Here is a 24760-nt window from a genome sequence, read left to right as displayed (position 1 = left end):
TTTGAAAGTTGTAAGTTTCTTGACTATTAATGCTTTTCCTGATTTCTTAGGTTCGGGAGACACCAGCTATCAAGAATTAATAAGTGTGCTAATGTGTGTCTGGTTTTGAACCTAAATCTAATGAGTACTGAGGTGATTAAAATTCTTTAAGACTCTCAGTAGATTATTTCATTCAAATAAGTTTTTTTTTTTACATTGCCCAACTGAGTTTCAACTTATAAATTATATTTAAATCTTTTCAGACCAACCCTCCATTTGTTATTAGGGTATCTTTGTTTAGTGCAGATCCAATATAACTATTGTCATTCTGTAAGTCGGGGAAGTTAGACACTAAGAAATACAGTCAAGCAGCTAATTAATTGTCAAGGAATAGTGGAGGTCATGTGTTACTAGTTTCTGTTACTGAGGAATTCATATTTTAATCCATAACAAAAGAAACAGTATTCTGAATTATGAATTATATGCTTAAACACACATACACACACACACATTCTTTTGTTTTATGACTTCCACTTACTACAATGGGAGGCTTAAAATTGTTTCTGTCTGTAAGAAGTTGACTTTATTACTCTTCTTTTGCTTCATAAACTCCCTAAATCTAAAACTCATTGTGACTCAGTATATGAGCCTCCATCTAAATGAAAGATTCTATAATTTGATGGGGAGCCATATTCAAAGGGTTTAAGAATCTAAATTATATGTGAAGATAAACAAAATATATTCTTTCTAAAAACACAATTTCAAATAAAGCTTGATATCAATAAATATTTTTAGGAATGTAAATACTAAGGTCAGATTTTTATTATGTATGTAAGGACTTCATTGGGGGCTAGAGATCCCTTCTCTCTTCCCTTTCTCTTTGTTATCCCCTTATATCTTCATCAGTAATTTCTACCAGCCTAGGGTAGCGAAGGATTCAAGTGAAAAAAAAAATGAGAATGACTCCTTTTTTCTGCCACTTAGTTCCTTTTTATTTTAATTAATATAGTTTTTTAAAATGACTACTAAACATTGAACTAGAAAATATGGCCTTGAGTTTAAAGCTTATAATACTAGCCATGTAACTTGGATATCTGAATCCTTCCCACAGTTCTGAATGTCCATTGAGAATTGTGGGGGGAGGGAGGGAAGTAAATGTTTATGAATTTGAGATTGCATTTGAAATGGAAACAAATCCAGTCCCCATTACTGATAAAAGGACAGAGTTTGAGAGCCAGGAGAAAGAATTTATAAAATGATGACACAGTATTAATTCACTAAGAGGATGTCTCATGAGTCCAGTTCCTCCCTCCTCAGAGTTGCTGGACTTACCACTCCATTCTCTGTGGTCTAAAAACATATTGTCTATACTCTGCACTCTTTCTCACCAAGGTGTAGCTATTTGCTTGAAAGCCTACTTCCTGTACTTGGCTGTGAGTAACTTGAAGTCAGGGAGCTTTCATCTTTATAGCCGTAGTATTTCTGTGAATAGTATTTGTAGAAAAAATAAACTAATTAATGGCAGATAAAATAAATGCATCAGAAATTTTATATTGGTATTTCATTAAAGCATCGCATATCCTAATGATATCCATATGAACAAGAGGGAATGAAAATGTACTGATTGCAAGGGCAACTAAGGGGGTTAATAACTATAGGAACCAGAATACCAAAGGTATTTTTAAATAAACCAAAATGAACAAGAGAACTTGTTCCTGTTAGTGTGCAGGAGGTTTCTGCTTTTGGCCGTGTCTTGCTCCACATTTTTAATCAACACTTTGAATAAAAATATGAAGGGTGACTTATTAAATCCATGGGTGACCCAAATTTGGAATGACAGTATAGAAGTCCGGTCTTATAGTCAGCATCTAAAAGCATTTTTGATAGCATTGGGAAAGGCTGTCAAAGGAATGGAAGAGTAGGTTAAGTGGAACAAAATAAAATTAGAGAGAGATTAGATATAATTGGGTCCAAACAATAGACTAAAAATGTACAAAATTGCCAAGCATCAGGATGAGCAAAACAGGTTTACGGGTGTTAGCTGATGTTAACACACAAGCAGTGTGATATGGCTACTGAATAAGTGAATGTGTTCTTAAGATGCATTAAGAGTAAGTCATAGAGTAAAAGAGGAAAGATGACTGGAATATTTTGTTTAATTCTGAGTTTTACATAATTAAAGGGCTATAGGCTATTTTAAGTGAATTTGTCATGAGGGAGGTTAAGGAAAGTAACAATATTTGGTTAGCAGTACTGAGAAAAAACAGCAAAGTGAACAAGTGGATAATCACATCACATTAACAGCAAGCAGGAGAGATAACAGAATGGTTCTGGATGGGCCCAAGAGGCAGAATCGGAACATGGTGAGATTCTCATCAGAATCATCTGAAGAAACTTTATGTACTTTTAACTTCTTTAAAATTGCGACATATGCATTCAGGAGAGCATTAAGGGTAACTATACAGTGTAAAAGAGTATACTCCCTAAGATGAGCAATAGAAGATTTCCAGCACCCCAGGGGACCCCATGTATACTTTCTTGCTCTCTCTCTTCCTAAAGACAAACACTGCTCAGATATGTTGTAATTACCTCCCAGCTTTTTGTGGTTTTACCATTTTTGTATGTATCCCTAAGCTATTTAATTTATTTGTGTATGCTTTCAAGATTTATTCAGTACAATCATAGAGTGCTTGCTCCTTTCATTGTATTTTCTTTCTTTATATTATGTCTGCAAAACTCATTCACATTATGTGTAGCTTTAATTTGTTAATGTTCATTGTTGAACCAGATTTTGAGGGGCTTGAAGCTTATATTACTTGTGTTCTATAAGAAGAAAGACTACAAAATTCTTGTTTTTGTTGATTTTATAAAAATATTTATCCTCTGAATGCATTGCTAGGGCCTGCTTCCTGCTTTGGAAGAGATCAGGGCAAGCAGAGGGCCTAAAGTTTAAGCTTCATTGCTTCATGGAAAATGGAAAATGTAGTTCTGTATGTGGTATTTTACTGTAAAAATATTAATTTTTTTACCAATGCTAATGCTGATGGACTTTTGGTCCATCCCTAAATGCTAGGGCAATTATAAACAGAGCTTCCAGAAACAAAAATGTGTCCTAGGGTAAGCACTGTCCAAGAGAACTGCCCAAGTGTGAATGCTTCATATTTGTGCTAAGCCACTAGTCACATTTGGGTGTTAAGCACTCAAGCTGTGGGCAGTGCAATGGAGGAGCTGAATTTTAAATTAAAAAAATTTTTAAATTTATTTAGATATAAATAGCTACATAGGACTAGTGGCTACTATATTGGTTAATGCAGTAGCAGGGAGTAGAATTGCTGGGGCACGAGCATGGGTATATGGAACTTTTGCAGATGTTGCCAAACTGTTTTCCAAAGAAGTTTGAACAATTTACTCCACCAACAGTTTATGTGAGCTCCTATTGTTCTACATTGTTAGACTCTTTAATTTCAGCTGTTCTAGTGGGTGTGCAGTGGTCTCTCATTGCTGTTTTCATTGAGATCTCAAGATTATTAATGATGTGGTGTATCTTTACGTAAGTCTGCGACCATTTGGATTTCCTCTTATGAGTGAAGTACCAGTTTAAACCTTTTGCTCAGATACTATTGGGTTGTTTGTTACTTTCTTATTGATGTATTGTTGTTCTTTATAAATTATATATTCTAAATATAAGCCTTTTGTTGATTATATATTCTGCAAATATCCACACATAGGGAGTTTTAATAAATATGGGGTGCTTAGACCAGAAATTATACAGGGGATAGGTGGGAATAGGGTATCAAGAATGGGAAAACAATAACAGGGAAGAGGAAATGAGGGAGGAGAGGAAACCTTCATGTAGTTCTGACTCTCGGAAACATGGTGGTGTTTCATATACCCAATATAAATAATCAAAATCAATATTTGGGAGGATCTCAAAATGTAACGTAAAATTAAGGGAAATTAAAAGAATTTACCTAAGTGTGGAAGACTGTATTTTGACTATAAATTATTATTAAAGATAAAAAATAGCATACAGCTGTTATACTCTAATTAATACTTCCTCCCATCCCCCACAGGGATGTTAACAATTTTCAAACTACTTTCTGTGTATATCAGGATTGAACAAATAAGTAAATATATTTGTGGTGAAGGAGAGTCAATTTTCTCACTCTTAGAAAAAGAAGTAACAAACACAAAAAGGGAAAGGCATGAATGAACCCTCTGGTATTTGATTGGATTGGGAAGTATCAATATAAACTTATCATTCATAAATTTATACAGAGAAGTTGATACAGAAATATAGATGTGCTCATATACATATATGTATTTCTTAGATCTGTCCAGTGATAGCCTAGAAACAAGACACCCCAAGAGCAATGAGCACATCAAGTACCCAAATGTTGGTTTCTAAATGCCATTCTCCTATAAAAGGAACCAGAATTCCTTGGAAAAATGGTTGATTGTAGGGATGTGTCAGGAAAAATACAAAATGAGGCTGGAATATCTTGTGCTGCCAGAAAATAAGGATGTGCTAAAAAAGATGAGGATGCTATGTTGACTGGATACAGGCATCAACCTGAAAAAGCTACTAATGATCAATATAGAACAATTGGAGTAACAAAATGATTAATAATATGGCTTATAAATCATAAATTAAATTAAATATCTGTAAGCCATACTGTCATAAAATGTAAATGGAGAAGAGATAGCTCTTTCCAATAATTCCAATAATAAATATGGAAGGAATGTAAAAATAGAAAATCACGTCCACATAATAATTGTTGCAGATAAGATTTATCAATTAATGATAAAATAGTGGACAAAATTATGCTATGAAACAGAATATTCACATAGTCTCAGAATGTCTCCACAGAAGACACTTATAAATTACAAAGAGAAAGATAGTAACTTTACATGGAGAAATCTGGCAGACATCACCTTTATAAAGTGATCAAAGTTTACATCATTATCTTAAGACAAGTCAACATCATGTCCCTCTTGATGTAATGCACTGGAAAAGGCTAACATCACTTCTATGGCATTCTTGCGAAAAATACCTGACTTCAATTTAACCAGTAAAAAACATAAGACAATTACAAGTTGAAGGATATTACAGAAACAAAACAAAATAAAATAAACTTCTTCAAAAGTGTCTAAGTCATGAAAGACAAAGAAAGATTGAGGAACTGCTATAAATTGGAAGAGACTGAAGAGACATGACAACAAATGCAATATTGGTTCAGGGATTAGATTCTGGACAAGGAAGAGAACATCCCCAAGACAAATGACAAAATTGAAATAAGATCTATAAATTAGTTTTTAATTTCCTGATAATTACATTATCGTCATGTAATATGTTAACATTAGTGGAAGTTAGGTGAAGGATATATTAGGACTCTGTACTGTTTTTTAAAACTGTTTTATAAGTCTAAGGTTAGTTCATAATCAAAAATTTTTAAAAAGTAGCAATTTTCCAGCCACTTGAGTTCCAATAAGAGATAACCACTCAATAGGAGGTTTTAGAAGAAAGTCAACCCGTAACTAGGTGTTCTGATTTAAGGTCTCATTATTTATGAGGTTGTTTTGAAAATGTTAATGGAATTCTTAGCTTAAAAGGTAAGTTACAGGATTCCACACAAGTTCTGATCCAGTGCTAACCCCCCTGAATTTATAGGAAGTGAACAGTTAGCTCAATTTTACTCATTTAGACTGTGAACATCACAAGATGTGTTAAAAACTATTTGATTTTGTTTACAGTGAAATTACTCTAGCCTCAATTTCAAAGACTTGATACTTGAGAACAAATTTACATTAATGGATGAGTTTTCAGCTACACTAAAAAAAAAATAACCATTTTGCTCTATACAAGATTTTCACAAAAGGGGCCCAAACAACTTACATTAGGTGAAAATTACACTCAGGTGTAGCAAGGCAGATTCCAAAATAGTACATAAGAGTACATTTTTTTCTCACAAGTAAAAATATATGCATAGGAAAGGACCTAAATTTTAATATGATTAAATGTAAACAATGGTTAACTCCTGGTGGCCAGAAGTGGGTGTTTTTTCTTTGTTTACCAGCAATTTTTAAATTTGCTACAATAATTATATTACTTTCTAATCATAAAACAGTAAAGGTTTTAATGGTTATAATGTTCTAAAAACAAAGCAATGTAAAAATTTTTTAGGTCTGTGAATAGTGAATAATGAACTGATCATTCCAAACAAATGAATATAGCCAAATGTAAAATATCTATACTCTAGAGGGTCATTTGTATTAGGATGACTACCTTAAAACTACAAAAAGGAGGTGGTATGTGAGTTTTTCTCCTGTGGTCACTTCTGTTAAAAATGTCAAAAATTATTTAGAGACAGGTTTAAGCATTTGCAATTATTAAGCTAACATCATCACAGGAAACACTAACATCTTATACCTGATTTAATTTTTTAATAGTTTTTTAAATGACAAGGTAAAATGCACTTTTTTAGGGAAAGATATATACTGAATATTTTCTTCTAGTCTTATTTCACTTTATGGGGCACATATTAAATAGAAAGGATTAATTTGCCATGTTATTTTAACTACTATCCATCTTCTAGTGATCAGTCTCTACAGGAGTACTTAATTTTATTATGCATCTGAACCAAGTAGGATTCTGATTATGCAGGTCTGGAATGAGCTTCAATTTTACGCTGGAGTTATATGAAGCTTTGTTAGACATGCAGAATTCTGGACCCCACCTCAGATTTACTCAATAATAATCTACATTTTAATGAGGTACTTATTTGACTTATTTCCACATTAAAATTTGTGAACCTCTGATCTAATGAGCCCAAAATAGTCCAGCATGACTTTTGGTTTTTACAGTCTTCTATGAAAATTATTTAGAGAAATAACAGCATTAAAAAAAGATAATAGAAACCAATGTTGCCACAGAACTCTGTTAGAAAACTACACAACTTTGATTTGTAAACCTATTTTTAGATAGTTAAAACATTTTTCTTAAAATGAAAATAAAATTTCATTTGATTCTCAGACAACTTTTAAGTTAATACTTGTTGGTGTATTCAACCTTATGCTAATTGTTTTGTTTAGGTAACTCAGATACAATTACTTCTCCCTGCTTTGTCTCTCATTTGAGGATTATTTCAGAATCTTTTTTTCTATATTCTACTGTATAATGGAGGAACCTCACCTTTCAGATGCTATGATAGGATTATAAATGTGATTATAATGCATAGTTACAGCATATCCTTGTTTATGATTTACAATAATAAATTAGTTTCTAGAACTCTAAGACAACACAGTAAAATAAAATGGGGAGGTGGAGCCAAGATGGCAGCATGAGTAGAGCAGCAGAAGTCTACTCCCAAAACCACATATATTTTTGAAAATACAACAAATACAACTCTCCCTAAAAGAGAAACCAGAAGACACAGGACAACAGCCAGACTACATCCACACCTGTGAGAACCCAGCGCCTCGCAAAGGGGGTAAGATACAAGCCATGGCCTGATGGGACCTGAGTGCCCCTCACCCCAGGTCCCAGTGGGAGGAGAGGAGTCAGAGCGGGGAGGGAGAGGAAGCCCAGGGATGCTAAACACCCAGCCCCAGCCATCTGCACTGGAGCACAGACACAGTGCGTGCGTGGGGTGCTGGAAACTAGGGAAACAGGACAGTAAGACCTGTGAGCAGTTCCCCACAGCCGGCGCCCTGGGACAAAGAAAAGTGAGTGCTTTTTGAAAGTCTTAAAGGGACAGGGACCTCACAGCTGAAAGGAAATGTCCCGGGACACTTAGCCCAGCAGCTGGAATCCCGGGGAACTCTGGGTGCCCTAACCCTCTGGGCAGCAGGGCAGCTCACAGGCCTCTTATGGAAATAAACAGCCTCCCGGCCATTTCCCCTCCGAAGCGGCTCTGCCATATCGGAGCAGCAGCCCAAGGCAGGCCACGCCCACAGCAACTGCAGAGCTAAACTCCATAGTGGCCAGGCAAGAATCAGAGGCCCTGTCTGCACGCAGCTGCCTAGCACAAGCCGCTACAGATCACTGTTCTCCAAGGAGAGGAAGGCCACAAACCAACAAGAAGCGACGTTCTCCCAGCCATCACTCGCACCATCTCCGCAATCTATCTCTATCGCCATGAAAAGGCAGAATCTGAGACATAAAAAAATCACAGAGACAACACCTGAGAAGGAGATTGACCTAACCAGCCTTCCTGAAAAAGAATTCAAAATAAAAATCATAAACATGCTGACGGAGATGCAGGGAAATATACAAGAGCTAAGGGATGATGTCCAGAGGGAGATTACAGAAGTGAAATAATCTCTGGAATCATTTATAAGCAGAATGGATAAGATGCAAGAGGCCATTGATGGAATAGAAACCAGAGAACAGGAATGTATAGAAGCTGATGCAGAGAGAGATAAAAGGATCTCCAGGAATGAAACAATATTAAGAGAACTGTGTGACCAATCCAAAGGAACAATATCTGCATTATAGGGGTACCAGAAGAAGAAGAAGATACAGAAAAAGGGATAGAAAGTGTGTTTGAAGAAATAATTGCTGAGAACTTCCCCAAACTGGGGGAGAAAATAGTTGCTCAGACTATGGAAGTACACAGAACTCCCAACAGAAAGGACCCAAAGAGGACAACACCAAGATACATAATAATTAAAATAGCAAAGATCAAGAACAAGGACAGAATATTAAAGGCAGCCAGAGAGAGAAAAAAGGTCACCTACAAAGGAAAATCCATCAGGCTATCATCAGACTTCTCAACAGAAACCTTACAGGCCAGAAGAGAATGGCATGATATATTTAATGCAATGAAACAGAAGGGCCTTGAACCAAGTATACTGTATCCAGCACGATTATCATTTAAATATGAAGAAGGGATTAAAAAATTCCCAGACAAGCAAAAGTTGAGGGAATTTGCCTCCCACAATTCACCTCTACAGGGTATTTTAGAGGGACAGCTCTAGATGGGAGCACTCCTAAAAAGAGCACAGAACAAAACACCCAACATATGAAGAATGGAGGAGGAGGAATAAAAAGGGAGAGAAATAATAATCAGGCTGCATTTATAATAGCTCAATAAGTGAGTTAAGTTAGACAGTAAGGTAGTAAAGAAGCTAACCTTGAACCTTTGGTAACCATGAATCTAAAGCCTGCAATGGCAATAAGTACATATCTTTCAATAATCACCCTAAATGTAAATGGACTGAATGCACCAATCAAAAGATACAGAGTTATAGAATGGATAAAAAAGCAAGACACATCTATATGCTCCTTACAAGAGACTCACCTCAAACCCAAAGACATGCAAAGATTAAGAGTCAAGGGATGGAAAAAGATACTTCATGCAAAGAATAGGGAGAAAAAAGCAGGCGTTGGAATACCAGTATCAGACAAAATAGACTTCAAAACAAAGAAAGTAACAAGAGATAAAGAAGGACACTACATAATGATAAAGGGCTCAGTCCAACAAGAGGATATAACCATTATAAACATATATGCACCCAATACAGGAGCACCAACATATGTGAAACAAATACTAACAGAATTAAAGGAGGAAATAGAATGCAATGCATTCATTTTGGGAGAGTTTTACGCACCAAAGGACAGATCCACCAGACAGAAAATAAGTAAGGCACAGAGGCACTGAACAGCACACTAGACAGATGGAACTAATAGACATCTATAGAACTCTACATCCCTAAGCAACAGGATACACATTCTTCTAAGGGGCACATGGAACATTCTCCAGAATAGACCACATACTAGGCCACAAAAAGAGCCTCAGTAAATTCCAAAAGATTGAAATCCTACCAACCAACTTTTCAGACCACAAAGGTACAAAATTAGAAATAAATTGTACGAAGAAAGCAAAAAGGCCCACAAACACATGGAGGCTTAACTACGTGCTCCTAAATAATCAATGGATCAACGACCAAATTAAAATGGAGATCCAGCAATATATGGAAACAAATGACAACAACAACACAAAGCCCCAACTACTGTGGGACGCAGCAAAAGCAGTCTTAAGAGGAAAGTATATATCAATCCAGGCATATTTAAAGAAGGAAGAACAATCCCAAATGAATATTCTAATGTCACAATTATCGAAATTGGAAAAAGAAGAACAAATGAGGCCTGATGTCAGCAGACGGAGGGACATAATAAAGATCAGAGAAGAAATAAATAAAATTGAGAAGAATAAAGCAATAGAAAAAATCAAGGAAACTAAGAGCTGGTTCTTCAAGAAACTAAACAAAATAGATAAGCCTCTAACCAGACTTATTAAGAGAAAAAGAGAGTCAACACACATCAACAGAATCAGAAACGAGAAAGGAAAAATCATGACAGACCCCACAGAAATACGAAGAATTATTAGAGAATACTATGAAAACCTATATGCTTACAAGCTGGAAAACCTAGGAGAAATGGACAACTTCCTAGAAAAATACAACCTTTGAAGACTGACCCAGAAAGAAACAGAAAATCTAAATAGACCAATTATCAGCAATGAAATTGAATCGGTAATCAAAAAACTACCCAAGAACAAAACCCCTGGGCCAGATGGATTTACCTTGGAACTTTATCAGACATACAGAGAAGACATAATACCCATTCTCCTTAAAGTTTTCCAGAAAATAGAAGGGGAGGGAATACTCCCAAACTCTTTCTATGAAGCCAACATCACCCTAATACCAAAACCAGGCAAAGACCCCACCAAAAAAGAAAACTACAGACCAATATCCCTGATGAATGTAGATGTAAAAATACTTAACAAAATATTAGCAAACCGAATTCAAAAATTCATCAAGGGGATCATACACCATGACCAAGTGGGATTCATCCCAGGGATGCAAGGATGGTACAACATTTGAAAACCCATCAACATCATCCACCAGATCAACAAAAAGAAGGACAAAAAACACATGATCATCTCCATAGATGCTGAAAAAGCATTTGACAAAATTCAACATCCATTCATGATAAAAATTCTAAGCAAAATGGGTATAGAGGGCAAGTACCTCAACATAATAAAGGCCATATATGATAAACCCACAGCTAACATCATACTGAACAGCGAGAGGCTGAAAGCTTTTCCTCTGAGATCGGGAACAAGATGGGGATGCCATTCTCCCCACTGTTATTCAATATAGTACTGGAGGTCCTAGCCACGGCAATTAGACAAAACAAAGAAATATAAAGAATCCAGATTTGTAAAGAAGAAGTCAAACTGTTACTATTTGCAGATGACATGATATTGTACATAAAAAACCCTAAAGGCTCCACTCCAAAACTACTAGAACCAATATCGGACTTGAGCAAAGTTGCAGGATACAAAATTAACACACAGAAGTCTGTGGCTTTCCTATACACCAGCAATCAACTAATAGAAAGAGAAATCAGGAAAACAATTCCATTATTCACAATAGCATCAGAAAGAATAAAATACCTAGGAATAAACCTAACCAAGGAAGTGAAAGACCTATACCCTGAAAACTACAAGACACTCTTAAGAGAAATTAAAGAGGACACTAACAAATGGAAACTCATTCCATGCTCCTGGCTAGGAAGAATTAATATCATCAAAATGGTCATCCTGCCCAAAGCAATATACAGATTCGATGCAATCCCTATCAAATTACCAACAGCATTCTTCAATGAACTGGAACAAATAGTTCAGAAATTCATATGAAACCACCTAAAACCCCGAATAGCCAAAGCAATCTTGAAAAGGAAGAATAAAGTGGGGGGGAATCTCACTCCCCAACTTCAAGCTCTACTACAAAGCCACAGTAATCAAGACAATTTGGTATTGGCACAAGAACAGAGCCACAGACCAGTGGAACAGAATAGAGAGTCCAAACATTGATGCAAACATATATGGCCAATTAATATACGATAAAAAAGCCATGGACATACAATGGGGAAATGACAGTCTCTTCAACAGATGGTGCTGGCAAAACTGGACAGCTACATGTAAGAGAATGAAACTGAATCACTGTCTAACCCCACACATGAAAGTAAATTCAAAATGGATCAAAGGCCTGAATGTAAGTCATGAAACCATAAAACTCTTAGAAAAAAACATAGGCAAAAATCTCATGGACATAAACATGAGTGACTTCTTCATGAACATATCTCCCCGGGCAAGGGAAAGAAAAGCAAAAATGAACAAGTGGGACTATATCAAGCTGAAAAGCTTCTATACAACAAAGGACACCATCAATACAACAAAAAGGTATCCTACATTATGAGAGAATATATTCATAAATGACAGATCCAATAAGTGTCTGACATCAAAAATATATAAAGAGCTCACACACCTCAACAAACAAAAAGCAAATAATCCAGTTAAAAAAATGGGCAGAGGAGCTGAAAAGACAGTTCTCTAAAGAAGAAATTAGAAATTCAGATGGCCAACAGACACATGAAAAGATGCCCCACATTGCTTGTCATCAGAGAAATGCAAATTAAAACCACAATCAGATATCACCTCACACCAGTAAGGATCGTCATCATCGAAAAGACAATCAACAACAAATGTTGGTGAGGTTGTGGAGAAAGGGGAACACTCCTACACTGGCTGTTGGGCGTGTAAATTAGTTCAACCATTGTGGTAAGCAGTATGGAGGTTCTTCAAAATGCTCAAAATAGAAATAACATTTGACCCAGGAATTCCACTTCTAGGAATTTACCCTAAGAATGCCGCACTCCAGTATGAAAAAGACAGATGCACCCCTATGTTTATTGCTGCACTATTTACAATAGCCAAGATATGGAAGCATCCTAAATGTCCATCAGTAGATGAATGGATAAAGAAGTGTTGGTACATATACACAATGGAATATTACTCAGCCATAAGAAAAAAACAGATCGTACCATTTGCAACAACTTGGATGGAGCTAGAGGGTATTATGCTCAGTGAAATAAGCCAGGCGGAGAAAGACAAGTACCAAATGATTTCACTCATATGTGGAGTATAAGAACAAAAGAAAACTGAAGGAACAAAACAGCAGCAGAATCACAGAACCCAAGAATGGACTAATAGTTACCAAAGGGAAAGGGACTGGGGAGGATGGGTGGGGAGGGAGGGACAAGGGCAGGGAAAAAGAAAGTGGACATTACAATTAGCATGTATAGTGTGTAGGGAGCTTGGGGAGGGCTGTGCAACACAGAGAAGACAAGTAGTGATTCTACAGCATCTTACTATGCTGAAGAACAGTGACTGTGAAGGGGTATGTGGGGGGGGGACTTGGTGAAGAGGGGAGCCTAGTAAACATAATGTCCTTCATGTAATTGTAGATTAATGATACCAAAAAATAAATAAATAAATAAAAATAAAAGAAATAAAATGGGATCCATGAATAATTTGATGAGCTTAATATTAAAAGAGAAAATTAGAATGATCACTCACAAGCTGCTAAATTATTTTATATTTCTCACAGATGACAAAACTTTTGGATCCTGGAATATCATTATTTCATTTGAGGAACAGTCATACCATGACCACCACATTTAAACTTTGTAACTGAAGAACTCTAACATTGCTGTTTTCTTTGAACATTTTAATAGAAAATGCTTAGGATCCTAGCTACCAGGGGTCCAAAAAAAGAAGTGATTGTGTGACCAATTTAATACTGAATTTCAGTCTTACACTCTCGATTCTGATAAATTCACTTGTATTACATTAAAACCTACTGAAGCCTTCCTACTTCCATTTTCTTTACTACACCTTAATGTTGGTCTGATATTCTCACTCTCACCAAGATTTCCAACAAGATACACTGAGAATTTGTTTACCGACATAAACTCTAATGAAAATTAAGCAACATATATTGTAAAAATAAGTAAAATTCACTAACTGCATTTTAAATCAAACCTGCTTCTTTTAAAGCCCAAGAACAAAGAACACACACTATTCAACGAGGCACCGTTAGATACATGGACTGATAAAGTGGGTCTAAATATTTGAAAGTATAAGCATAGAAAATTGAAAGAGATAGTTTTTCAGACTTACTGCAGTATATACTACAGTTTAATGTATCACTAAAGATACTAAGTTAACATTGTTTTCAGAGTGAAGGCACTTGGAAGAAAAGAATGAAATGAAAGTGCTTTCTAAGTCACCATCTACTCCTGTGAAATATCTGCTGGTAAATAATAGAGTTAAAATATGCCTTTGGTCACAGGAAAGTTCTCATATGCTTTTCAACCCTAAGTGTATTTTGGTTATAATGTTAACCTTAAAGTCCACAGGCAATTTTGCTAAGGAAATTCATAGCAATAACATCAAACTGTGGCTTAAGAATTTCTTATGTTGTTTTTAAATAGTTAGGCAAATAATCTTAACAGATAAATATTTGTAGTTGAAAGACATCTTGATTGATCAAAGTTTTGTGCTTCTCATATTTCATTTTGTTTTTTGGATTACAGTGGTTTGTGGATAAACTGTGGTTGATCATTCTCACAGGACAATATACTTATGTGTAAGCAGTATCTGATCCCTTCACATGTTTCTAGGTGTAGTTAATTGATTATATTCTCCAAATTATAACCAACTTTTAAATGACAGCTATAAATTGGTGTTTTAGATGATAATTCCCAAGTTTTGAGAAAATATGTAAAACAAAGTCATTTAAAGTAATATTGAGTGGAAGAAAAGAAAGACCCAAGACTAAGTAAATTATGACCATCTTTAGAAAACTCAAAATAACAAAACTAAACTATGTTTTGTTAGAAGTATGTTCATTTGTGATAAGGCAAGAAAAAAAAGCATGAGCAAAATTCATGTAACCCCTAAGGGATAAGCATGAGGATGGGATAGGGGAATAGCACATAGGGCAGTTGCAGATTATTGGTACAGAGATACACACACACACTATGCTTCATCATGAATTTTAACAGTTTTTAAGTACAAGAAAACTAGGAGATTTAGATTATTCAGGAACTTGATAATGAAATTAAAGGGATGTCCCTCTTAAGCATTTTGTTATAAAAATATTGAGCATTGTAACCTATCAATAATATATTTTTCACTGTATTATTCAATTTATGGCAAATATTTAGTGATATTTTACTGAGTTACCTAATCACTAAACATGAATAATTACATTTAGTAATATATTTTGTATATTTTATTAGCCAACTTGCTTTTCAGATAATGTTATCACAGTAAGACTGGTAGTCAATTAAATAATGAGAATAAAGGAAATCTCAGATTATTCTGCTCATATTCATAGTTGGTGTTATGGGATCATATACTTTTGATCACTGAATGAATCTATTATTCTGAGCAGATATTTCTGGAATAACGTTCGACTCTAGAAACTAAGTGCAAGTTGGCTTTGATTCCCATAAACTCATTTTTAAAAAGGCTCCTCTTCCTAGTAATCAGTAGTGTGGAATGCATGGACAACTTTAATTACCAGATATGAGAGTTGGAGGAAAGAACAATCTCATGTCAAAATATCACAGTGCATTTTCAATGAAATAAAAAGTTTCCCTCATTATTTTAGGCAGGCTGTAATCTAGGAGAGAATGGGATGAGATTAAGATGCAATTCTTTCAGTTTTATGTAACATTATAAAACCATTCCTCTATCCTTAAAGGGACAGAACATTAAGCAGGGCTTGCAAAAGCAAACTTGGGTGTGTTCTGGAACAGATCTTTTTAAACACACACTCACACACACACACACTAGTTCCAAACTTGGGTGTGTTCTGGAAGAGATCTTTTTAAACACACACACACACACACACACACACACACACACACACACACACACACACACTAGTTCCAAACTTGGGTGTGTTCTGGAACAGATCTTTTTAAACACACACACACACACACACGTTCCAGCAAGACTTCTAGGCAAGCTTTCTAGTACAGTTGCAGCAGAATTGCCCTCTTTACCACTAGTTATATAAATATTTGCCTTTAGGTAAACAAAGAAAAACCATTTTTTGAGTGAGGGAAGAAAAAATAAAACCTACAAGTTAAATAATTTAATTTGTTCAGAGAGTATAGTCTGTCTGAGATTAGTCTGAATTTAGACATTAGTATTATGGAAATGAATCAAGTCAAGAGAAACTAACCTTGGACTTGATTGAATGAAATAAGCGACTGATAATTTTTTTCATGCCCATCCTATTTGGTCTCACTTTTAATTTCACAGGGAGAACAACCTTTACTGTACCTGACGAGGGTTTCTTTCTGATTTACTCCTACACCATTCCCAGTCTGAAAGGTCTGGTTTCTGACTCTCCTCATGAGAAAGTCTTCTTTCTGGCCCTTCCAAAAATGTACTTTCTTCATAGTTAATAGCACCTCCTGTTTTTCCAAAAAACAGTGGATCGATGCCCTTTTCACTGTGGGAATCCCGTGTAGCTTCTGTAATATCGGTATTTGTGCATTTGTTGATGCCTTTGAGTGTGGAGCTGTCCGGACAGGGTGTGGTGCTGATTTCTACTTTTATGGCATTCAAAATATTTTGAGTGTCTCTCTGAGAGTCTTTTGTAGTTTTGCACTCATCGTTCATAAGATTGTGATAGGATGTAGAATTTTCATCATGATCATAGTAATCTTCATGTGCTATTTTATAGATTCCGTAACTTCCTTGGAATGATAGATTGAATTCAAAGCCTCTCCTCTTGGCTAAGTTAAAACAAAAATAAAATTACATAGTTAGGAAGGTAGATATAAACAACAGTTGGAAATGCATAGTGAATAAAAATAGCAAAGCACATTCAGCCTGGTTACTCTGAACTTAAAAACTACTTTAACTTCTTGTCAATTATGCAAAGCAATTTTGCCTCACAAATTCAAGTCATTTTATCACTTTGGACCTATCTTTTTCTCACTTGCACAATGAGGGGCTTGAAATACATATAATCCTAAAGATCCTTAAAGCAATTTTATTCAACAAAAATTTAACCATAAATTAGAAAACTCATATACATTCAGCTTTAGTTTTACCTTTTGCAACCTACCAATTATCTGTACATTTCTTTATTTTGGGATAAAATATATTGTTTATAACTTCTATTTTGCTAGAAATTAATTATTAAGTAGCTCTTAATATTATATGAGTTATTCAGCTGACAGTACCACCAACAGATTAACTGCTTTAAATATTTTGATGTATACTATTCCTAACATGTTTATAAATGCATTCATTAAGAATTAGACAATGCTGTGATACGATTTTTAAACTTTTTAAAAAAACATCTATTCCTGATACAAATTTTGGAATGAACTGTAAACAAGAGTGAATAGATTTATATTTTTGTGAATTGAAGCACTTCACAACATGTCTATAAACCTCATTAATTATAGGATGAGTTTAGCAGGCATGAATAAAACTTTTTATTGTTTAAATCAGGTGAAATGTGATGATATCTTAAATGTAGTACTTCTATTTGGTAGATATGGTACAAAGTCTTAGTAGAATAACAAGTAAGAATGTAGCAGAAAGTGATAAAATCTTTGAGTGTGAAAGTCATTAAATATTAGTTTTTATGTATTATGAATGAAATTATATCAAGATGATAGACAAAATGCAATTTTATGTTTTCATTTTCATGTTTCAAAGCATGGCTCATTTCAGAAAAGAAAGTTCTACTTGGATAGATCTGTATTTTGTAGCAGACATTTAGCTATCCTTGATGGAGAAATTTATAAAAAGTTATAAAATTTCTATGGGAATAATAGGTAAAATTTTATTAAGTTTACCATACTTGTTATGGTAAACATTTGATACTTGTTAACATTTGATAGAATGTTAGAACTTTCATCTAGTAAATGATTTTCATGTGTTTATATGTTCTACGTGGCTCAAAAAGATTTATTACTTATTAGTGTCATTCCCATGCTGATTCTATTAGTTAAATTTCCACAGAACTGAAGATTTACAAACCACTGCTGCTGACTAAATAGAATTTTTAGGTGTCATTTATTATTTCAGCCAAAACATCCATTATTTGAACCAGAACACAAAAAGATTTTCTCTTCAAAGAAAATGGAAAAGTAGAAACAGATGTCAATATTTTATACACAGTCTCATTTATTGCTCTACTTTTTCTAGTAATACGGTCCAGTAAAATAAATTAGTATTTTTAACTTACTCTAACAGTGTGAGCTAAAGGAATTAAAAGATGTTTTAATTATTGATGAGTTTCCCTTTTCTCTAAAAAAAGATATAAAGTGACAAATTGTCATTTCAGGGATATTAAACAAAAACTTTATAAAGTCATAAAATCCCAACTTTATCATGTAACATATATCATGTAACAATGTTTGAGACTATACATTTTATTAATTGCATATTATAATTATGAAATATATAAAGCAAAAACAAGTACTGTTTTTGAAGGAGTGTGCAGAATATGTCAGTGGAGAATCTGCCTCTTTATCATGAGGTGCCAGAGGCATTCTGAGGTAGGCTATGTAAGGAAGTGGGATTGTAACAGATACATGAATAGAGCATTCTAGAGTCGTTATGCACATAGGTTATGCCATTTAGCACAGCAACAATTCAACATAATAAAAAGCCTTTGGTTCTATTTTATGGTTGAGAAATCTGAGGCTGACAGAGGAAACCTACCAAAGGTTACTTATGTGGTAAAGAGATTTGAATTTAAAGCTGATTTCAGAATTGGAGTTACTAACAACTATGTGAAATGCTTTCCTGCTAATCAGACCCATGGGAGAAATATGTTAATAGAAGCAGAATGTCCTAGCTGTGCTATCTTTTAAGTTAGGTGAAGTACCTTAATCATGAAGTATAACCAATAAAAACATTTCTTGTTAGTGACTTTCTTTAACACTTACGGTATTCTGACTGAAGTAACTAATGAATATAATAGGTTATAACAATATAACAGAATTGACAAAGTTTGACTAATAACTTGCAAGAAACTTTATTAAAGACCGCTAGAATATAGTCAAAATCTTCTGAGGTCACTTCCACACTTATGAAAAAAGTAATATAACGTATTTGTTCTGAAAAGCAAAACTCTTGATAAAGCATGAATTAGCTCTAATCCTTTGCTTTTAATCATGTCTTGCTAATTATAATTTCAGACATAAGTAATTACAGCAGCTTATAAAATAAATAATTCTTCAGAACTATATGTTATTTATCAAATAGTTTGATTTTGTCAAAAAATAAAAGCTGGAAAGCTAATTTACTTATAAAATATTTAACTATTTATTTAATTAAAAGAGAAAACATCATGTCATGTAAACAAAATGAGTGTGAAAGCCATATCTTGCCCCTATATCTTCCATCTGAAACCTCTGTATTAAAATCATCTTTTTTTTAAAAAAAAATTTGTTTTGAGACACTAATAAGATAATTGTTGGAAACAGGAGAGAATTATAATTTCTGCAAATTATTTTCCATTACTGACACTCATTTTCTGGTGTAAATCTGTTTCCATTCAGTGAAGCTGAGATACAGAATTATATTTACATCTGCAAAATTCAAATAAGGCAATTATAAGTTATGAAAAATTAACTTCCTTTCCTTGTTTAGTAGGGTTGTTTGTTTTATCTTCTAAAGAATGTAAAGGGGGATCTTAGTTTTTTAAGGAGAAAAAGGCTAAATGTGAAACTGGAGCCATATTCCCAAAGTATCAAAGTACTATAACTGATCAAACACATGCCCATCTGAGAATGAGCCATTTTTGAAACTTCAGAATACCATTGGCATGTCATCCTAGCAATAGGAAAACTTACGGTGGGGTCCTTGGACAGTGGAAACCTATGATTCTTATTCTTGGAATTTCTTATGGCAGATTCTGGGATCATAAAAGAGAATGGAACCATTTGAACTTAAGCATTTTAAACTAACACTTCTCACAATGTTTCATTCTTGAAAGCCATGCCTCTCTATAAGCCTACGTATTTCAGTGGCTTCCCTGGAATTTAAAATTAAGAACAATGGTAATTTTAGAGGAAAAATATTATTTTGAAAGTTATAGTTCTAATTCCAAACATCAGGTATTAATGTGATTGTTGATTCTGCCAGCTTGCTCTAGGCTCTTTGCCTTGTGCAGTACCAGATCAAACACTTCTAGACCATTTGCAGTAATGGCTCTGTTGTGTTGCATTGTTCTCAGCTCTTATAACAGGCATCCTTTACTTCTTGAAAGTGCCGCCCTAAACCACTTCCCTAGGACTTTCCATTTTCGCTGGCTGTAGCCTCAATTGCAATTTTAAATACTACAAGACAGGGCTAGAACACTAATTTAGTGGCAAAATGTTAACATTTGATAGAATGTTAGAACTTTCAGCTAGTAAATGATTTTCATGTGTTTATATGTTCTACGTGGCTCAAAAAGATTTATTATTTATTTTCTGTGTCACTGTTGCTCTGGATATTAACTCCAAAGCACATAATTATTATAAATTCTGTGGTCATTTTATTTTAAAGACATAGATGAGAATGGCTTCTGTTAACAGTAAAACTTTATGGCATCCTTAACACTGAAAAATACCTAGCCATACTAAATTCTAAATGTCATTAATATATGATAAATGGCCAGTTCATGACTAATTAATGTTTATAAAATAACTCTGTTGTAACACTGATTGCAGAATATACTTTCATGGTCTCCAGTATTTACAGCCCTAAAATAGTCTTGAGATTAGCTGTTTTTCTTTACTTTTCTCTTCTATTAAAGGTAATATACTTGCTTATTCAGAGCAAAAAGTCAATGAATAGAACAGTTAATTCAGCATACACTAATGCACTCTCAGGTTTACTAAATAGTAGAACATCCCATCTTTTGTCTGGAATGATAGGAAAAAAAGGATATTTTTTCTGGAATATCCTTTTCCTTCCTGGCAGAGTCAAAATACACAGACCATTCCTCAACTTTTCCTGTCTCATTATGGGAATAGTTACACTCTAGTGAGTTTTATAATTGACCCCACTCTCATTCTAGGTGTACTCTTTAGAACATAGTTGTTGTTGTTTTTTTCCCCAATAGCTAGCATGGCTAGATTCATGCATGAACATACATGTCAAACTCTGTCACCTTTGTGCTTTCTTGAAACTAAAGGCTTTATTTTTCAATTGTTATTTTATGTGTATATGTGTGTGCTTTCTAAATTCAGAGGCATCCACTTAAAATTTGTTTGAAACTGTTTTCAGTCACTCCTTACTTTGAAAGTTTTCCAAAATCCTGGAAGAACATAAGCAGCAAAATAATGAGAATGCTGTTCTTTACTGTGTTCAATTAAATAATCATGGGCTATAATATAATGAGTTTTTAAGTCTTTAAAGAGTTAATTTCTTTTCAGATGCTAGTTTCTCATATGTAGATTTGGGAGAGGGATTTGTTTTCTATTCTGAGCTAAGGGCTATGGTGGATATAATAACATCTAAGGCCCTTTGTTGACTTCATGCTGTGTGGAATGAATTCTGTCTCATCCTTTCTTACCTAAAATAATTATTCAATGTACAAACACTTCACAGAGTTGTTTTAAGCTTGCCTCATTTAAAGTTCACTTCAACAGTGTGCTAACAATTGCTTGCATTGTAATTTCTTCCCATCCATATGCCATTTATCTTGGACTCTTCATCCCCAACTTAGGTAACTTTGTCAACAGACCACTATACTGTATTTGACTATATGCACATTGTTCCCAACCATGGCACTGTTGAGGACTTACTTTTTTTCCCATCGGATGCCACTGCATATGTGTTCTGCTTGCAGTTGATGATGCAGCCACAGGGCAAGTGGGCCCAGCGTTTGGAGAAGACAAACACTGGAGTTACAGTCGTGGCCAGCAGGGTTAGCAGAAAGCTGAGTGTCTCAAAGGGAGGGCTCTGAAACCCCACCACGTGCTGGACCATCATGTGTATCTGCAAAGGCAGAGAACTTCAGATCTCTCCCAGGATGGTATTTTCCTTTTCGTCAAACCTTTTCCCCGGTCATGTTTCTCCAGCCCCCTCCTCCAGGCCCCTTTCCTGCCTGAAAGCCAGAAGCTCTGCTCCTGGGCTAGCACATTCATTTTGGTGGTAGACTGATGGGACCCCTTGGGACAAGCCCACTACCCTAGATCGCCCAGAACTTTGGAGATTTCCACCCTTTAGTGCCTGGTCTATGCCATTGCCAGCTTAAGTCTCTACAAGGGAAGCAATGTCCCCAATGTTGGGGGTGTTACCAGGGAAAACAGGCAGCCTTCTGTTAACCCTGCACCTGGTGTACCAGCTGACTTTGTCACACCCCTGGACTCACCTCGGCCCTACGTCTCGTCAAAGCAGGACACCACCCTATCACCTCTCAGCTGCGCACCTTCCTGGAGGCTTGAACAAAAGCTTGTTTTGTCCCCTCTATTCTCTATTTCTGGATTGCCTCTCCTATGCCTCTTCCTGCAAGAGATGGGCGGAGTTCTTACTAGGCAGGAATGGAGCGGAGAGAGGTGGAAGATGGGGTGTGGGGGAAGCTGTTTTACTACCTCCCTCTCTACTCCCAGATACTGCTGCAAGAGGAGAGAACATCTTTGGCCAAGTCAGATCTAGGAAAACTGTTGCCTGCGCCCGAAAACGCTCCCGCCCTCCCTTGTTTTGAAACGAGAAGCACTTAGTAGCAAAGGTTTCCGGGCCAGCTTAGCCCCACCGGTGAACTGCCTGCCTCCAAGTACATCTCTAAAACCCAGCGAGATACATTTGGAAGCGGACTTAACTGCGCCCTCTTGGTGACTCTCCAAACCAGGGACGCTCTTCCCAGCACGCACTCACACTGTCTGGCACACACACCCGCGCGCTCTGAGCAACTGCACTTTTACCATCATGGGCAGCCAAAGGATGACTTTTGTCAGCGCTAGGATCAGAGAGAAGCGCTTCTGGGCTACGCTCACGGTGAAGCTCTTGGTGCCATAGAGAGTCCCCCGGTTCTTACGCCTGCAGGTTCCCACCGCAGCGGCGGCCCCGCGCCCGGTTCCCCGCCCCGGTCCACACACAGTGTCCGCGCTCGGAGAGCATCGCCCAGAGCGCCGCGGGGCAGGGCCCGGAGCGTCATCTGGGGACAGAGAAAGCACTCTCCCCCCCGTTGGAGGTGTCCCGGGAGTGGAAGCTCTGCGGGAAATTTCCTGGTAGTTGGCATGGAGTCTCGGCGGCTCCTCCGAACACAGCAACTGGTGAGTGAGTGGAACCGAGAGGCCGGCGAGGAGACCGAAGGCCAAAGTGTACACAGAGAAGAGGAGCAGCACGTATGAGCTGGAGCAGTCTGCCAGGCAGCCCCAAGGCGTGCGCACGAAGGCTCCCCAGCCGCACAGCGGGAGCGCGGAGAGCAGCAGACTGGCTGTCCACACGATCAGCGCCACGCCTAACACCTGGCCCGATCTTCCGGAGGCTGCTTGGCTCCCCACAGCCCTGTGCAACGTGTAGAAGTTGTACAAGACCAGGAGAGTCGCCTTCAAGTTGCTCGAGAGGCCCTGGCATAAATATAGTAAGGCAGAGGTTGTGCACAGAGACTGGGAGTAGTCAGGGATCTCGTTTGCCCACTGCAGAAACATGAAGATGGTCACGGAAAGGACGCTTAAGAGATCATCCCCAGACCAGGAAGCCACAAGCATGGATACAACAGTTCTGTTCTGCATTTTCAGCAGGGAAACTAGTGAATAAATGCTGCCTGCTAGGGCTGCAATGGTCATTAAGCACGTCAGGCAAAAAAGATAGACATTCAGAGTTCCTGGTGGATTTAAAAGATCGGTCGAATTATGATATTCTTTCCACAGGCTAGAGTCATTTGTTGATAAGTTACTGAGAAATTCAGACATCGTCTTTGGTCAATATTTAATTTCCCTTCCAATGAGACTATAAATATTCTCAAAATAAAGCATGACTGTTAATTGCAAATCAGATCTCCTTTTCTCCTCCTCAGTTTCCCTCTAGATGTTCCCCCATCATTCCAGCAGAAATGGTCAGTCATGTCTCCTTTAGATCTGACTCAACCCATATTTAAAAACGGGGTTCCATTTAAAGCATTAATAAGAAACTTTTCAATATTCCAATTAAAAACAAACCAAAACTCCTTCTTGAACTCATCAAGTTTCGGGCATGCAAGCAAAAGCTCCTCATGTAGGTTGAAAAACAGTGATGTCTGAGTCCTTTTGTGTTCTTCTTATGGAGCAAAGCAGATTGTAGCTTGAGGTAATCAAACTCTATTCACTTTTTAGAGCAGTAAAATGATGCATTTAGTTCCAGAGCTGGATTCAAAAGCAGAGTGGTTATCAGGTAAGTTTCAGCTTTGCCGATTCAGTGAGAGGAAGAAGGGAGTGGGGGAGAGGAGGAGAAAGAGAAAGGGAATGAGAGGGACAGGGAGAGAGACGGAGAGAATGAGAATGAGAACAGCTCCCCGTCTGAACCGCTGTGTTCTTCAATCAGTCTGTGATCCTCAGAGCTGCAGGAAGGAGGAGTCAGCTCCAAGCCGGAGAGAAGAACAAAAGGGAGGGGAGTTCAGCGTACGAGCAAAATGATGTACATCTTCTCAGCCCGCCTCATTCGAAGCAAGAAACGATGTACTTGTGAAGCCTTCCCCTCTGGTTTTGACATATGAAACTAGCCCAAATACTTGCTCAGGCTTTATGTGAAATGACAAATATCATCTTTGCGAGGTCCAAGCTACTTCACTAAGGGACTGCTTTTATTCTCATTTAAACCTCTTTAATTCATAGTCCATTGGAGGAAGAATGCTACCAATGTCATTTTTAAAAGAATAAGACATATCATCTTTGTTTTAAAATATATATTGTACT

At 36.4% G+C, this 24760-nt stretch overlaps 1 protein-coding gene across 1 annotated transcript in view; it reads right to left on the bottom strand.

The window, feature by feature from the left end:
* GPR149 (G protein-coupled receptor 149) overlaps positions 1 to 24341 on the bottom strand; it is a 55806-nt gene extending 31465 nt beyond the window's left edge. Inside the window, exons 1-3 of the mRNA XM_017650195.3 lie at positions 22790 to 24341; positions 21671 to 21863; positions 16188 to 16645 (exon numbers count right to left, since the gene is read on the bottom strand). Of these exons, the coding sequence (XP_017505684.3) occupies positions 16188 to 16645; positions 21671 to 21863; positions 22790 to 23782 (1644 nt within the window). The 5' untranslated portion in view covers positions 23783 to 24341. The remainder of the gene's footprint in view (positions 1 to 16187; positions 16646 to 21670; positions 21864 to 22789) is intronic.
* Positions 24342 to 24760: the final 419 nt, after the last annotated feature.

The sequence above is a fragment of the Manis javanica genome, chromosome 3 (assembly GCF_040802235.1).
Source record: "Manis javanica isolate MJ-LG chromosome 3, MJ_LKY, whole genome shotgun sequence".
Lineage (NCBI taxonomy): Eukaryota > Metazoa > Chordata > Mammalia > Pholidota > Manidae > Manis > Manis javanica.
Note: the sequence above shows the minus strand (reverse complement) of the source record. Positions and strands in the feature narration are given on the sequence as shown.